Source organism: Passer domesticus, chromosome 3, assembly GCF_036417665.1.
Source record: "Passer domesticus isolate bPasDom1 chromosome 3, bPasDom1.hap1, whole genome shotgun sequence".
NCBI lineage: Eukaryota > Metazoa > Chordata > Aves > Passeriformes > Passeridae > Passer > Passer domesticus.
Window position 1 is genome coordinate 44,798,703 of NC_087476.1, and position 17,949 is coordinate 44,816,651.

The 17,949-nt window shown below is 40.7% G+C and overlaps 1 protein-coding gene across 2 annotated transcripts in view; it reads left to right on the plus strand.

Annotated features, from left to right (window-relative positions):
- Positions 1-17,949, plus strand: part of SOBP (sine oculis binding protein homolog) — a 113,888-nt gene that overhangs the window by 1,615 nt on the left and 94,324 nt on the right. For both annotated transcript variants that reach the window (XM_064412842.1, XM_064412841.1), the window contains exons 2-3: positions 8,294-8,432; positions 10,271-10,456. In XM_064412842.1, the coding sequence (XP_064268912.1) occupies positions 8,294-8,432; positions 10,271-10,456 (325 nt within the window). The remainder of the gene's footprint in view (positions 1-8,293; positions 8,433-10,270; positions 10,457-17,949) is intronic.

Here is a 17,949-nt window from a genome sequence, read left to right on the forward strand (position 1 = left end):
TTAAATGCGCGGATAAAGTGACTAAAACAGCATAGTCTGGCTACGAGATAAAGCTGCTGAGATTTAATTTGAATATGTCATTTATTAAAAGGCTGATTATAAGTGGAAGACTGCCTGGAAAATGTCACTCGTTCACATAGTATGTATACTATATAGGCGAGTGTATAAATATGCATGATGTCTAGTGAAAATATCTTTGCTTTCCAGAACATTGATCTCCCCCTATAAAATTAAACGGGAATGCGCCGTCCCCTCCCCTCTCCCCTCTTTTGCACACCACTAATTTCGGTGAGGTGCCCTTTGCTGCCCAAGGCAGGCGTTCTTGTTCTTGCTGCCTGTGTAATGAGCGTGTACACGGTTCTGCGCGCACCTCTAGTGTAGATGTGGACAGGAGTGGTATTAGGGGCACAAACAAAATAACGTGTGGTTGCATCTCTTTGGAAACAAACTATAGTAGCTTCAAGTCCAGAGGAGCGGGATCTTTCTTTGTGAGATATGTGACACATCCTATTTTCGGAGAGGGCTCTGTGCAGCCACCGGAGAGTCACTGCTCATTGTAATCCCACATAGTTTTGGAGGCTGCAGAGGTCTGTAGTACAGGGCATTGGCCCCTCGGAGCATCGCCTAATGCGATCTATATGGATTGCAGCTTTTAAGTTTCATAGGTTCTAGAATTACAAATTAGCTAATTTTAATCAAAACATGTGAAATGTTATCCTGGCTGGATATAAAGGCTGACTGTGCTGGATCCTCTGGGTTTGTTTTGTTTACTTTGGCTGCAGGCACACTCAGCGGTTTGGGAGATAGTTGTTCTTCTACAGTATAACAGATGTTTGTCTGAAAGGGTGAGGAAGAAACAAAAACAACATTGTGTGAAGGAGAAAAATTACACAATTTTAAACTAATGCTTTGGTATTAAGCACTGGCATTAACCTTCGTGTACAGAGTTTCTCTTTATTAATCATGGCTAACTGCTTAAGGTTAGGTACCTCAAGATTTCAGCTGACTTAAAAACTAAAGGTGTGTAGAAAGGACATTTTGGACTGACATAATTTCTGGTTGAGAATGAGACAGCTGATGGCAGAACCTTCCATAGCCCACCTTTCAGCATAAACTATGCTATATGTGCTATGCATTTTTAGTAGGGCATTTGGCTGCTATCATATAAGAAGGGAAAAAGAGGGGGGAGGAAAAATAAGTAGTTTGAATTTTTGACTGGTTGAGAAAGTTAAAATCCTGTGGTGATCATTTACCCTTTTTCTTTACTGATGAGCTGTCTAGTTGTTCTTAATAAACCCGTAGAATACAATAATGTAACAAATTGGTTACAGTGTGCAAAATGTTTGCAGTGAAATGACAGAGGGAGCACAATGTGCCCTTGTGTAGGTTTGTATCTGTAATGTTCAAACAGGCTGGCTGTTTCCCTTCATCTGAACTGCTTTCATCTGGACCAGTGTAAAATAAGCTCTGGTAAGTAATCACAGCAGAGCAGAAAGAAAGGAATGTATACAGCAATAGACAGCCTAAGCTGTAAAAACTGTAACCTGAGTATCAGCAGCAGATCAGATATCAAGGCTTTAAGGTAGGGGAAATGAAAGAGATGAAGGGGAGGAAAAGACGAGAGAGGGAATGGAAAAGTCAGCTTGGAAAGTAAAGGAGAAGTAGGAGGGCCCCCTCAGGGAAATTTGGCTCAGGGGTTAGGGAATTTTATCATGGTGTACAGTGACCTACTCAGGTTTCAGCCCACGTTGGATCAAATTGCCTCCCTTTGCTAGCAGAAAGAAAAAGGACTGGTGTGTATGTGATTTCTTTTTTTCCCCCTTTGGATAATAAAAAGGCCATTGGTACAAGTGTCTATTTTAAGTACAGTAAATTCAAGGCACTATGAATGAGCAATAATATTACCTCATCACAGAGACTTCCTTTGAGATTTGCTGGTTGATACAGTCAGATATTTACTCGAGAAGAATCACAACACCTAAGTGCTTGCTTGCTTGCTTTAGTGTTTTCCAACAGTAGGGTCACAGCTTGCTTTTAACATGACTGGATGGATATTCAGGTTGCTCGCTCTTTCCTTATGCCAGATATTGAGTTACATTTTTGTTATCGCTAACCTAATGTACACGATGGTTATAACAAATTTTAATTTGATACAATGTTGTGTGCAAAAAGTACATGACTCTGCACAGTTTTCTGATATTACGTTTCAATGAAAAATATATTCATGAGGAACTGTTTTGTTACACTGTGACCTTTACAGCCACTCTTATATTTTCTAGTTTTTTCTTTTGTCCTCCTTCCTCCTTCAGATGAGACTTTCCAGTTTTTCTTCCAGAGGTAACATTCACCTCGTGCCCTGGAGGAAAAGCAGATGGTTATTCTGAAATTCAGTTTGGTGCCATTTTCACTTGCTGGTGAATAACAGAACACCTCATAGATCCAATCCTATTGTAATCAGGGAACCCACTACTGTTTTAACACCAAAATATCTGTAAAAGTTTAATTGGTGAAGGCACTTGTCTAGGCACAGTGGTGGATCCCCCATCCGTTTCTCCTCAGCTTATTTCCATTTGCCATCCTGCTGCCAGGAAGCAGTGCTGCTCAGGAGGAATAGCTAGGTGCTCTGCAATGTGTGAGGTGAAGTTACATCCAATGCTGAATTGCACTGGAAGTTCTCCTGCACAGATGAGGCAGTGTATCCATGTGTCTCTAGCAGTTGAAAGGTAAGCAATTAATTTGGGTTGTAATTTCACAGGGCTGTTCCATGTGCCCAAGGAGTTTGCTGTCCATAAATATTCTCAATAAGTAATTTGTATCTAAAATTGGGCTTTGTTCCTGGTGCCTAGAGCTTAGGGCAGCCCCATCTGTTATCATTTAATAGTAAACTCATCAGAATATCTTTCAGTTTAGTGCTTAAATAGTTCCTATTTGGCATTTGGAAGTACTGCTGTCAGGAGGAGGAAAGCGGCGAAGCAGCCCTGTGCCTGGAGCGAGCCAGTTTGCTCAGAGCACTCGGAAGATTCTGAGGAAACTCCTCCCTTCTCTCCTGAAAAGCAAAAAATATCTTTGGGAAAGTGGAAAAGCAGACAGACTTTATCAATTGCATTATTTCAGGAGACCAAGGTTTTTCTGTGGAGTATGCATGGAAGTTTTGTGGGATGGCTGCAGAGGGGTTGCCTGTCTGCACAGGGAGCCTCACCTGGCAGGGCACTGCAGAAAGAGTGCTTCCCCAAACAAAGTGGGTTATACAGAGCCAAATGTACATGGGAGGACAAAAGAAAGTCAAGCATAATGGAATTGTGCTCTATGATAATGTAAAGGTCTAATCACAGAGTTCAGCATGGTGACAACATAAACAAGCAAAGAATGTGAGGGCTGGGAAAAAGATCCAAGTTTGTATAGTGCCCCTAGAAACATTTTTATTTCCTCGATGCAGTGAAAGTGAAAAGTGAATTTGTGGAGCTCTGTACTGAGTGGGTTATGCAGGCAAGGAAATGGAGTGGAGCCACTCTGCTTCCTCCCAGATCTGAAATAAACATTCAGCAGTAAAACCTAGAAGAAAATGAGTCTGACAGACTCATGCTCTCCTGTGTTTCCTGCCTCCATGTTTGCCAGGTCTCATTCAGTGAAGCCAGGTCTTGTCCCCTGTGAATAAGGTTCATAGAAAGGAAAGGCAAGAGATCTAAGATGGGAAGACACGCGTGGCATAGCTTGAGAATGTATTAATTAGCAGAGATTTGGGGAAATGATGCATTATAATGTGAAAAATCAAACTGTAGGTGTACTGTTACGATGAAATGAAACCTAAAGTGGGAATAAATGTGATTATATTTTTACTGCCTAGCATATAAGTCAGACTCAGAAAGGAGGGAAACCGCAGCCTAGCGAGTCAACACACTCTTCTTCTTCATCTTTCAGGGGAATAGGGAGCAAATTCAAGTAGAAATACCAATGAGCATAACAGTTGGTTATCCTGGCTCTTCCAGGAGGGAAGATATTTCTGTGTAGTACAAGAACAGATAAATCATACAGTTAAAACACGCAAATTACACATTGCCCCACAGTGGTGATAAGTGCTTTGGGACTTAGCAGTGGGCAAAAGCTGTATTTCCATCTATTGGGGAGGAAGGGCTTTGGCTGTGGTGAGTGACTGGGGCCACCGGAGCGTTTTCAGGCCGGTTTCTTTGGCAGGCATGAGCTGGTTGTGCCGCAGCCGTGGTGAATGCTTGGGCAGTCAGCAGCTGTAATGGTGCTCTGTCAGCTAGGGAAGAGCAGGAGGTTTGGCTCCTGTGGGATGTTAACCCACTGCCTGGGTGCATGGCAGCTGCAGAGGGGACTGGTGTTTCCACTGTGGTCTCAAAAGCTTGTGTGCTTGGGGCATGGCGTGGCAGAATGAGCGCAGAAGGATGTGGGACAGGATTTCTGTGGTTTTCTTCTCAGCTCTGATGCTGACCCACACTGTGGGTGGCACCAGGGCTCGGTCTCTTTTCACCAGGGGACTGAGCATTGCCTCCACACCTGGCTGAAGTTAGGCTCCATGCTGTACATTTGCAGTGAAATCTGTGGGTTCCTGCAGGGGGGCTCCTTTTGGGCTGAGTGGATGTAAGGGTCCCAGCTTAGCAGTGTGATTGCTGACCTGAGATTTTACTGATTATGAATAAGGTTTTCTCCCTACACTGGTCTTTCACATCATCCCAGCCCTTTGGCACAGCTGTGGGATTGGTGTGCCAGCCTCATCCACATCCTTTTGGGGAATGAGTCTGAAAGTAGGCATGGGCTGCCTTAATGCCTCTGCTGTCCTGTTCCTGCCAAAGCTTTGAATTGCAGCTCCTTGCACATCTTCCATCTGGTCATCCACACCTGCCGTCATATCTCCTCCCTGGTCTTTGGCAGATCTAGATGTTGCAATTCCTCTGGCTTCTGTCTAGCCTGCTGCTCCAATATTAAGTCCACATTCCTGCTTTTCTCAAGCCTTAGTGTTACAATCATCACCCTTCTTTTCACTAAGCCTTTGACACTTGTATATCTTTCAGTGATGTTTTGCTCTGCAGGTTGTGTATTAATATGCTTTCTTCCTTTCCTTAGCTTAACCAAGAACTGGTCTTTGTCTCTTTTATTTTTTTTTTCATCTTTCCCCCCTTCCCTGTGTAGCATTCACACAGAGAAAAATTACCTAATCATTTGTGTATTGACTATTGCCACCACACTGGTCTTTACAAATCCCATCTTGTTACCATGTCTTGAGTCCGTGTGTTTTGTATCTATCATTGAAATGGAAGAAGAGGAGATACAGGAAAACAATGAATTAATAGTGGTCAGCTTCAGGGCAGTGGCTTCAGCATGATCTCAACTGTCAGGGTGTTAGACATCTCTGCAAATGGGTGTTGTAGTCAGGAGTCTGAGGGAAGGTGATGTTCTTTGGATACCCATCTGTGCAATAGAGTCAGTGTGGAAAAAAACACTTCTCAGGTTTGACACTCAGCTTGCTGAGGATGGGCTCATGCTTTCCATTTGCTGTGAAGAGAGTGTGGTGTAATGGAGCTCTGGCTGTTAGTCACTGAGAGAATGGTATTAAGGGTGACTTGTATCATTGTAGTAGGTAAGATAAATTATGGAGGAGAATGGCTTAATTGTTTTCATATTTTTTTTTAAAGTCCAAGACACTCTTTTTGGGAAATCAGTGTTAAAAAGGTGCTTACTTTTGTTATTGCTGGCATGCAACCTCATTGTACTCTCATTGAAGTTAGTAGAAAAGACCCCATTGATTTACTATTTATAAAAGAGTCAGATCTCTATGACGAGTGATTTTGAAATCCAATGTATTTTTTGTCAGTATGAGTGTTCATTTTGGTGCATCACTTATTGTGGATAGTTTAAATGAGATGTGAAAGGTACTTAAATTTTGTGCCATTACAAACCCAACCATCATTTTGACAACATTTCAAAGGGACAGATGCATGTATGAATTTTCAGGAAAAAACAAACACATGTACAACCTTGCTTATGTATTCCTTGACAAGTAATTAGAAATTATTCATTGTCTGAGTTGATCAGCAGTGCAAATAAAACACAAAGCATCCACAGGAGGCAAATTTAGAGCTACTCAATTAATTTGGTTGCATGGGGTTTAAATTGGTAAGACTTTGTCTATTGGTCTCTACCTTGCTAGATTAGTCTCTAGGGCTGTCTCTCCATAGTTGAAATTTAGCAAAGCAAGGGAAGCTGGCAGACCTTGCCTTTGGGCCTCCACGGGCCCTTTCAGGTCATTTTGGGTGAGCTGCAGTGGTGAGATTTGACTCCCCAGGTCCAGGTCATTTTGTTATTGGGTTCCCATGTGTTACAAACAGAGTTAGTGCATTGGGGCCTCTTCAATGCTAAGAGAAAAGTTTTCTAAAAAGCTCAAAAAAAAAACAAACAACAAAACAAAACCAAACAAAAAAAACCCAAAGAAAAACAGCTATTTAGAATTTTTTTTTCATTTTGCTAGTATTTAAAACACGACACTGCATCATTCAAATGATTTAGGTAGTTGTTAGCCACATTTGCACTGCATTGTACTCATGAAAACTGTAGTAGTGGCATAATTCACATATCATACTTATAGTGCTGCGTCTAGAAGCAGAGGTGGGATGATGGAATATTTTCCAGTAATCTTGGGCTGCACAGGACAGCCACAGAATTGTGACTTCCATCAGATGGTAAAGTGAAAATGCATAGGGGGAAAACAAAAGGAAATGGATGCTTTAGGAGTCTGCTCTGGGGTTTTGTTTTGAGTTTTCTTTTCCTGAAATGTGTTTGTAGCATAATTGCACAGATGATACTCTTGGAAGAGTACAAATTGCTTGTGTTTATTGCTTATAGCTGCTTTAGAGCGCTCCTTGAGTGACAGGAACACCTATGTAATCTGGTGTGATGAATGAGCCAGGAGCAGTGCAGCGCTCCGAGGTTCTGGGACACAGCGCCTGCTGTAGCTTTGAATTCAAAAGCAATTATCATCTGATTAATTTTATTTATTTGTTTAAATGACTGGAGAATTGCTGTGTTCTATCATTAGACTTTCTCCCACTCAAAAATTAAGCTAGAGCAGTTACTAGACAAAATCTGGCAACCTGCAAATTTGACATTCACCATTTGTTTTGAATTGGTGTTGTATCCTCCTTATTCCTTTGCCAGAGTCCTGGGAGGCAGTGCTTATCAGCAGCATTAATTTAGATGTCAAGATCTTGGAGGAATATGAAGTTTGGAATTTGTTCTAGAAGAGTGTTAATAAAAAAAATTGCAAAAACCAAATTGAAAGGCTCTGTGTGTGGCTTTTTTGTTTCAACTTACAGTTGTCATACTACTTTAAATTGATCTTTGCCATTGCAATAATTCGTTAGCTGGTTTCCTTTGGCAGTTTCCTAAATCCATAAGCTGTGGAGCTCTGTGGCACTATTTGGTTTCAGAAAGCTTTGTTGCCTGGCTGCAGATTTCTTAACTTACTCCACTAAATCTCCTGGCCCAGTAATGAGCATTTTCTACAGAAATATTTTTGCCTCATGACCTAAAGGACATATTTTTAATAGAAATTGAGGGTTATGACAATCATATTCCATACTTTACATTTCCATACAAACATAAAATTTAACCACTCAACCGCTTGGAAATTGGTTTGAAAATAAATACAGCAAAATTGAGAAAGGTTTTCTTAAATAAATATAAGAAACATTTGTATGAAAAGTGATGGTAGAATGCTTTCACAGTGAAGAATCTTTAAGTGCTTTGACCATGCAAGGGCTTATAACTGAGAAAAAACGTCTGCTGTGATTTTATTTGATTTGGTTCATGGACACCTCAAGGAACTGTAATTGTGTCAGTGACCTGCTCCAGCTGAAAAGACTGTAACGCAGTAAGATTGATTAACTGCTGGCTGGAAAAAAAATTCTTGGTTTTCTGTTATTCTCTTGCTGCAGTCTTAAATATTTTATGGCAACACAGACAAGTTTGTGTGAGGAATGTATGTTAAAGTATTTCTGACATTGAATGTCAGAGCAAAAGTCATAAATAACTCTCCTTTTCATTTTCTTTAAATTACAGACATATGAGACTCTGTCATAATTACATGTGCCAGTCGAAGATTTAAATGCGTTTCACTTTATGCACTTGAGTTATGAAATGAACATTAGTCTTTGAGGAGGTGGGCCAAGCCTGACACTTCCTCATGTAGCACAGATATGGTTCGATTTATGCAGTCCTCCCTTCCTTCCAAATGGTTATTGATTACATAAATAAGTAGGTAATTTTTCTCTTTCAGAACTTTGCTGAAAACACTATGAATGAGCTCCTTGGCTGGTATGGTTATGATAAGGTAGAACTGAAAGATGGAGAAGATATTGAATTCAGGAACTACTCAGCAGATGGGGAAAGCCGCCAGCACATTTCTGTTCTCAAAGGTAACGAGACTTCATGTTTCTGTGTCCATGTGAAGAAGGATTAATAACTCAACCTGTCTGATTGGTGTTGATTGTGAAGCACATTCTGCTGCTTGTGTCTTGGTTGCTTTACATAAAAATACCTTGTGGCACAGGGAAGCTGATAGGCTCTGAGGAAAGCCACTTAACAAATTTGCTGTTGGTGTATTGATATATGGTTATATATTGATACATGTCTTCACAAATAATGCCTTTCGTGTGTCAGTTGAAAGCCACGTGCATGTGGTATCAATAAACTACTCACAAGTGGAGAAAGGAAGGAGTCCTTTCTTAGTAGGGTGGCCTTAAGGAACCCTTTTGCTTCCCATACTAAGGCTGGTTGGCCTACAACTTTTTAAAATATTGAAAGATTTTAAACTGGAATATTCACAAATGTAGGATATATTCACAAGTGTGAATGTTCACAAAGAGCTTCTCATCCATGTTTGTACTCTACTGTCTTCTGCACTGTGGTAGAAATTTCACACTGGATGAAATTTGTTTGAGACGTTGCTGAATCTTTGTGATTCAAAATGTAAAGGGTGGGAGCTTTTCTGTTTGTTTGGTCATTCAGTTCTTGCTTTCTGACTCCTCAGTCTCAGGGAATGGATAGGGGCTTGTCATCAGGGTAAGGAGATGAGCAGAAAATTGCTGCATCTTTACTTATCCAACAGGAGTTCCTCCAAGGTGTGAGGTAAAGAGATGAGATTCCAGCAGCTTTTATCCACTTGGAGTTGCTACTTTTCACTGTGTTCATGGGCAGCAGTCTTTGAGTTTTCTTTCTGTTAGCTAGCAGCAGCACTCTATTCAGTGGGTGTTGCAATGAGTACTGACACCAGAGAGACCAGTGCTGAGGGACAGATGGCTAGAAAAAAGGGGAAGAAATTAGAGGTAAGCTGAAACAACCTAATTGTGTTAAAGTTGAATGTTTGCAGCTTGTTAGTTCTATAACAACACTGGTGATCAATATTTATTCTTCATTGAAAACATAATGTCGTTAAGCTACCTTTGAAGAAACTTGTGCCTGTGTAGTAATGCAATTAATTTATTTCTGTTTTAATAAATACATCTTTTACTGAATGATTACTGGCTGCAGTCTATGCTTGATCAAATTTGTGAAACACTTTTTTAACATGATACAAATAATGTTTTATGTACCACAGATGTTGAATGCCTGTTACAGGTAGAAATTTTTGGTGTATGCAATTTTTGGGAGGGGAAAAAGCATATTCTGAGAGATGGGAGAAGAGGAAGTCCCATGGCTGGGAGATATTAGAGAAATTCTTAGAAATAAGAACCCAGAGGTGATTTGGGATTAAAGAATTAGAATAATAACTGTCATGATTTTATGCATGCTTTGCTGTGATTTCAATATTTTGTTCCTTTCTTTAAATTCCTTTTATTATTACTACTCATATTATTTATAGAGAATAGGAATTCTTTTATTCTTCAGTTCATGCTCCTTGTACTGGTGAAATAACAGCACACCGAGTGTGATCACCATGCAAACAGTAGAAATGAAGTACAAGAATAGGATGCCATTGACTAAATCAGACATATTAAGGCTATGCATGACAAAATAATCCCACCTTTTACCTTCTGCAAAAAGAAAGTGTGAGTTTGATTTTGAAAAAAAGAATGGAGCACTTCTGAAGATTACTGGAAAATATCAATTTCTTTAAAAGGGAAAATACCTGGGATTTTTATGCACTATTCTTGTATTAGGGTAAGTAATTTAATGAAGAGATTGGTGAAAGTATGTAGGGCCATTTAAGAAATTTATGTGTCATACTGTACAATGTGTTCTTTGTGTTTTACAGAAAATTCTTTGCCAAAACCAAAATTACCTGAGGACAGTGTTATTTCACCGTACAATATAAACCCAAGCTACCCAGGGCTTGCCACAGGAAATGGACTATCAGACTCACCAGCAGGGTCGAAGGATCATGGGAATGTACCTATTATTGTCCCATTAATTCCACCACCTTTCATAAAGCCACCAGCAGGTAAATCCTAATGAACATGTAAAAATGGTTACTGTTATTGACAATGTCCTGAGGTTACTGGATCACGGTGTCTTAGCAAGAGAGCTGATTTCAAAATGATTAAAATACAGTCACAGGGTACTTTAAACATGAGTGGGAGAGTGGCTTTAATCACTTTAGTATTCTTGAAAAACTCCTGCAAATGCAACGACAACAAACTTGCATTGCTTGTGACACTCATGCCGGATTATGCTCTCAGCACTTCAACAGCATTTGCTTTTAGAAAAAAAAAAAAAAGATTTTGTTCTGGTGAATAAAGCCTTTAACTAAATTAATGGAAGATTATTAAATTAAAAATAGGCTGCATGAATGAAACAGTGAAAGAGACAAAGCCATCAAACCGGTATCACGTCTTTATATCAGGTTAACAAGCTCATACTGGGAAATCTGTCTCTTGATTCCCATTGAAATCCCTGACCGCTGTCTCTCAAGGGTTTAATATGATTTTGACTCTACCCAGGAGACAGCACTGAGACGTTTTACATTTTCATTAGATTTTTATCAGGAATGGTTTTCTAACATGCCATTCCTCAGAGTTTGCATGAGAAATGATTTATTCCCCTCTGCATGCTGCTTACTGTAATCTGTGGAAGGAGCTCTTACGGCTACACCAGGGTGATTAATTGTTGTGTTATTGTTTACTGCTCCGCACGATGTGAAAATTGGGGAATCCAGATAGGCGCAGGCTGAGTCCTGCTTCCGTGGGCACCCTGGGAGATATTGTGGTTGTTCTTGAGTGACCAAGGCACTGAGGAATACAGGGTGACATGCAACTCCTACCCAGGAACATCAGCTCTCCACACACAGGGCCAAAGAGATGCCAGCAGGTGCCAGGGTGCTTCTGCAGAGGCAGAGCTGCTTGTAGGATCAGGTCCCAGGTCACCTCTGCCCTTTGTAACATTGTCTGATGGTAGCTGTAAAGTACTGATTGATCCCAGAAAGTGTTTGCCTCTTGTTGGTCATGTAACAGACTGCAGTTGCCCCTCCTAAATTATTGTTATGCCACTGAGTTTTATCTCTAAAGAAGTATATAATATGCTATGAATAATTTTCAAATGTTACTCAATACGTGCTCCTTGCCAAAGACTTTCAATCTATTTTATATGATATTTACTAATTACCAAAGCCATTTGGGCCCATTCCTGCAGCCTTTACACAGCTAAAGATCTCAGGCCATATGGGCTGGATCCTCAGCTGTTGTTGATTTGGCCCTAAAGCTTTAATCAAGGGCTTGTGCCATCCCAAGCTATTTTCCCCTCCAATCTGAGTCACGAATGAATCCAGAATGCTGAATTTGTGGTATGTGAACACAAGGCTATAGCATGCATTGTGCAAATTGCCACAGTTGCTGGATTTTTATGACACCAAATAAGCAGGAGGAGATTGAACTATGAAGTAGAAAAACAAATTACTGCAACAGTAGTTAAATGGACACAAGGGAATCTTGGCCAAGTCAACTGCCTTCTGTTCTTTGCCTGTCCACCTACAACATATGATCCTATGCTCAAATGTACCTCTAAGGGTAATGTGTAGAGAGAGCTTTTCATAAGTCTTTCCTACCTTCAGGCTTCTAATTAATTCAGTAACAATGAATAATGTTGTTGTACCTGCACAGGAGATATGAATGCATAATCTCTGCCTTGTCTGACTTTATCCCATGCTTGGTAATGAGCGCTAGATTACCATGACTTCTGAGCAGATGAATGTATTTATCTCACCTTTGTTTTAGAGACCAAAGCTTGGGAGGATTGGAGGGGGAGGAGAATCACCACCTTTGTGGGATTTGCATTAAGCATGGGTAGTAATGGTTTTGTTTTATCTTAGGGTGTAGGTGCCCTAGCCATGATCACTCTGAAGAGCCTGGCAAGAAACAACTGGTAGGAGAGGGAGTACAAAGGCTCCAGGAGAGCCAGCGTGCAAGGCAGTGGTCTTGGCACTGCACTTTGACACTGTTTTGTGGGCACTGCATCAAAGCAGAAAACTTCAGAGTGATACAAGGCCAGACAAGAGTAACTCTGGGGATGTTTTCTTGGAGTCCCTCACAAGCATAGCGGGGATGACTTTGGCAACAGCACAAAAGTGCTTCTTTGACTTGAGCAGGCAAATGATTAGACTCACATCATTAATTAATAAGCTGAAGGTTGACATTTTCAGCATGGGGGGCAGACAGGCTGTGACTGACCTGCCACAAACACCAGAGCATTTATTCACGTTTGAGTGGATAAATGAAGTAAGGGGACAGGAGAGAGAGGCACAAAGAGGCCAAGAGAAAGTTTCAAAGTTAAAATGCTGGGCAGCTAAAGAGATCTTTGCAGCATGTTTTGTGTGGACACACAGAGGGCAAAGCTACATTACAGGTCAGAGAGAATACCAAGTAGCAATGCACTGTAGTGACTGGGAGGCTAAGAATTAGGATGTGTCCAGAGTTTGTGAATGGTGAGAAAAGCTTTTAGATATTGTACAGGAGAAAAATCTACAAGACTTCACTATAGCTCAAAAGGGAGTGCCCATAGGTGAAAATTATATCTAAATCATGAACCTGAAGGACGGGAAAAATGGTGCAGTCCATCCTTATTGAGCGAATAATATGGAGTGAGCACTCAGGGAGAAATTATTAAGACTTTAATTCTTGCTGTATTGATCTTGAACAGAAGGGTCAGCATGAGTAAAGAGGTGTCAGAGAGACAGGCTGAGGTATTCATTTGGACAGGAGTGTAATGGTCTGAAGAGGATAAGCAGATCCATTGAATTATTAGTTGAATAATTTTGCTGATAAGATTCAATACAGGTAAGAGAAAGGAGAGCAGAGCATGGGGGATGCTCACAAACCTGAAGAGAAACAAGAAGGATACTCTGCAATGTGCACTGACATAGCAATTGCAGAGGTAGAAAAGATGCAGTCAGGAAGCCAAGGGAAACAGGATTTCTAGGAAAGCAAATAGGATTCTTTATCAGAAGCAGCTATCAGTTTGAAAAAGAGGAGGAAGGAGTGCTGATCCTAAACTGTCTAGGAAGCTGTCATTGCAGATTTCAGCAGACTAGGTTTTCCTTGAGCGTGCTGGAAAGCTTTGAACAAGTGTCCTGCTTGCATTCATATTTTGTATGACCAGGCTACAACCTTGAAGAGTCGACAAAATTACCTTTTTTCCCCTCATGCCTATTTTGCAGTAAAGTGGTTTTTGTTTTGGTGTTTTTTTGGTTTTTCTTTGTTTTGTTTTGTTTGGGTTTTTTTTTTTAATTTGAAAACCAAATAATTTTGAGCAGTCTGACTAAAATTTTGTCTTCAAGCTGTTCAGATTTCTGTTTTAATCAAATGAAATGTTAGGTTCCAATTTGCTTATATGATTCTGGAAAGCATTAGGGTGCTTCTAACCAAATAGAAACAGCTCCAATAAAGGCACTCTCTCCTTGCTGTACCTCATAATTAAACCCAAAAAAGGTTGAGTTAAATGCTATGTGGTGCACTGAGTATCTACAGACTCAGGTTATGGTGTGTCAGTGGAGGATGCTAAATCCAGTCATGGGAAGCTCCACCAGGAGAATGCAAGTTACCTAGATGTGGAGGCTATCTGCAAGGGCATGCTCCTGATCTGCAGCACCAGGCACAGAGACCACACTGGAACAGTGCCCAAACCAAACATCACTCTATAAGTCAGCATCAGCCATCCAGCCTGCATCTAGAAGCATACAAGTAGTCAATGTAGCCTCCAGAGAGTTGCTGTAGGAGTCTTCTTGTGGCTAGTAAGGGTCCATCTTGCCCAGCTGGTTGGCAACTACATTTAGACCTGGCTGCAGATTCTGAGTTATCTTCAGGGTTAGTCTTGAGTACAGCCTATTGCAGCAAAGTGATCCTATGATTAGTTCTGCTTGCTGTTAGAAGGTTCTTATTTTCTGCACAGCAATGTAAAGAAGGCTGGTGGGTTTTTCTTAATTTGCTTTTTTATTTGTTTGGTTTTTTCCCCATTTTAAAAGTCTCATAGAAATAACAAGGAACAGAAATGCAATAGCCTGGAATGACCCAGAACTAAAAATCTCTCCACAGTTGTGTGGCCTTAGTATGTAGTGTGCAAACCTTCTGTTATTCTGCAGCCTTTAATGATAGAGTAAATTTGAGAGGGCACTTAGGGTGACTCTGCCACTTTGCTCAGGCAAGTCTGGACAACTCTTGTTACCTGGGATAAAGGAAGGCTGAAATCAAGAGTAGTCAAAGAAGAATGCAAAAAATTCTTTCAGTGCGGGTGAGAACAAGCTGCCTCCTTTCCCTGGCACCTGCTGGAGGCTGTGGTGTCTCAGTTTTCCCATTTCTTTGAGTGCTTTTTGATTTGTTTTATCTTGTGATCCCCATGGCAGTGCCTTGGTAGGGGGGTACAGCTGCTGGTTGGTTTGTCCTTTGAGCATGAGGGTTGACAGAATCCTTCCCTTTCCTGCCTCCTTCTGTGTAAGAGTGATGCACGGAGCATGCTGGCTCCTGTGAGCATCCCAAACAAGACCTGGCTTCGTGTGCTGCTGTGCTGTGAGGGGAGGTCACTGCCAGGGGACACCTGGAAGGGGAGGCAGAAAGCACGATGTCATGCAGTTGAGTGAGCTTTCCACAGAGGGAAGAAGTACAAGGGGAAAATAATGCTCCCTCCCAAGGTTTTCACAAGATACCGAGTACCTTCGGAGAAGGAAAGGGATGTAAATTCTACAACCCACAGATGAGTGTCTCAGCATAATGTTAGGTTCTAAATTGTGGCTGGAGTTGTACCATAAGTTATCAGAAACTTGTGAAGGTGAAGGAGGACTGGGCTGGAGGAATGGTACCTGATGAGGCAAAATGTCTTAAAGAAGCATTTCTGGTGCTGACTTGTAAAATCAGCCTGTGATCTAGGCTGGCAAAGAAATATCAGATTCAAATACTAAAGTAAGTATTTAGTTGTTTTATAGAAAGAAATCAGTGATTTTCTGTGTTATGTTTCTGTGTAAGCATTGCTTTAGAATTAAAGTTTATAGGAGATTTTGTAAATACAAGTGCAAATGAGTAATTTTGTGCAACATATGGGAATAACCAGAGTTCCTGCCCTACAAACATTCTGGAACAGCCTGCTGTAACCTCTCTCAACATTTAAATTGCATTGGAGGGATCTGAAAACATAAACGATGTTTTAAATGGTATTTAGCAGGCCACTAAAAATGAATTCCAAGCTCATCTGTCAAAATTCACTGAGGAATTGGATCTATGACTACAGTAGCAAGAAGTTTGATTCCAGGTAGAACCGAGTAGCAGTTTTCCTTAAGACCACATTATCAGATCTAGCTAGGTCTTTCATTTTACTGTGCTCTGGATCCCTCTTCAGTATTTCACAGATATCTTCTGGTTGCTGAACAGTGTTACAATTTCTCTAACTGCAGGTTTTGCCCTCTGGTAAACACCACTGCAACAAACCCTATAGTCGCTGCTCTTCAAATTATTTCTCTTGTTTTCAGTTTGAAACCTCATCAAATTTACAGTGATCGTAGGGTTATTACTGCATGGGTTTTTAAATGCCAGTGGTTGCCAGGATGCCTGCCCTATCTAGCCCACTGTTGATGTCTTTTGCTCTCTGTGGAGGGCCAACTGTTTCCTTTGTGTTAAAAAGAAAATAATGAAGTCCACGTATGCACCTTAATAGTATGAATTCAAGTATACAGGGAGTTCCCCCTCTGTTAGCTGAAATAGGTGCTTTTTTTGTTTGCATGTTTAAAACCTGCCCAAATGCCAGCTTTTGTGTTGTGCATTCAGTCCCTACTGAACTAGGCATAAGAATGTGCCTCAGCTCATGCACAGAAAACGTAGGCAGGCCGTGGTTCCCCAAAATGATTTTTTTCAAAAGGGGCTGGGACATTTTGCTTTATTGGCAGAGTAGTGAACTTGAAGAGACTGGTCCTTAAAAGGAAATGCATTGTAGAGGCTCTGATATTTCCATAGCGATGGCTGCAGCAAGCTTTCTATTGTCAGGACAATCTTTTACTCTTCCTCTGGTAGTTACTTTTTTAAGGTGCTTTTTGTACCTTAAATGTGCCCCCTGTATTTAGGGGATCAGTGCTTAAGGTGATATCACAAGTGGGTCTGCAGCAATGTCTCAGGAGTTTTGTTTCTTCATTTTTAGTTCTTCATCTTTTTTAGTTTGAGATTAATTTGGTAAAGCATTTTGGGTGTAAGAAAATTGACTGTAATGGTGCTTCTGCCTTGCTTGGGATCAACAACCTCAGGAACTACTTGGGGGATGAAAAATCTGAATAAATGCTACTTGGTTTTCTTCACTGGCGATCTGGGATTTCAGGAGCAGCAGGAGAGTAACTCGGAATTATCCAATTCTGAAATCCTGGCAGGTCCCAGTGGAAACAGTGAGCCCTTACTGTTATTGCTGCAGATGCTCAAGTCAAGTTAAGATCTTAAGTCTTTAAAAAGGAAGTTTTGCAGCTTTTCATTAGAAAGTAATAGTGAAAGCAGTTAGAATATTTAAAGATATATATACACCAGTGGATTGAGTGCAGTTCCCAGCTCAAAGTAAAAGGGCTATTATAGCTCCCTACCCAAAAAACCTGGGATCCAAGCTGCCTGGGTGGGATGCAGCAAAGAGAAAAAGAAGGGAAAGAAGTAGTGCAGAAACATGGCTTCTGATAGTGTGATGGAAGGAAACTCAGGCCAGAGATGAGTTGGTTGTCTGGTAGACATGGAGGAGGGATGGGATTCCAAAATATTTTTGTGTCAGATCATGGATACAACCACAGTCAAGGTACAGGTTTCACAAAGGCTCTCTCAGTCCGGGTGCCATACTTGAGACCTCAATCCCAAACACTCCATCCTCCTGGTCTTCCTTCTGCATAGCAGTTCTGTGGTTGGGCACCTTTGGGAGAAGAGTTGACAATCTCCTGCTGAATTTCTTGCAAGGAAATATGGAAAATAATATTTTGAAGTGCCTGCCCTTGAATCATCATAATATGCAGGATTAGAGCTGTAGCTGCATTTAGTTTCACCCAACTTTTTGAAGCTGGAGTTAAAATTGAAAATATATCTCAGTTCAAAACAGCATTAGTAGAGTGTTGCAACCTAAAACTCAGTAAACTGATCAGGATTTAACTCCAGAATTGTAGGGATTTTAGGAACATTGCACTAAACACCATAGATCATGCTGGTTTGATTAGGTAAAGAGACAGAGCTGTTCATGATGGATTTACTCCATTGAACTCATTGCATTCCTTCACTTCCCCACACCTCTTTAAATTATGGCTCCATATAAGATCGATTAGTGTAAACTGCTGCTCATTGGGTTTAAGAGGAACAATTTTCTGCAGCTCCTTTACATGGGTTTGAAAAGAAAAAAATACCAAACATTCTGCTTAATTAAGACCTAAAGAGGCGGTGCAAACTTTTGATGATTAATTGAAGCATGCTTTAGACTGATGCATATTTAGTTATTATAATGTGATAA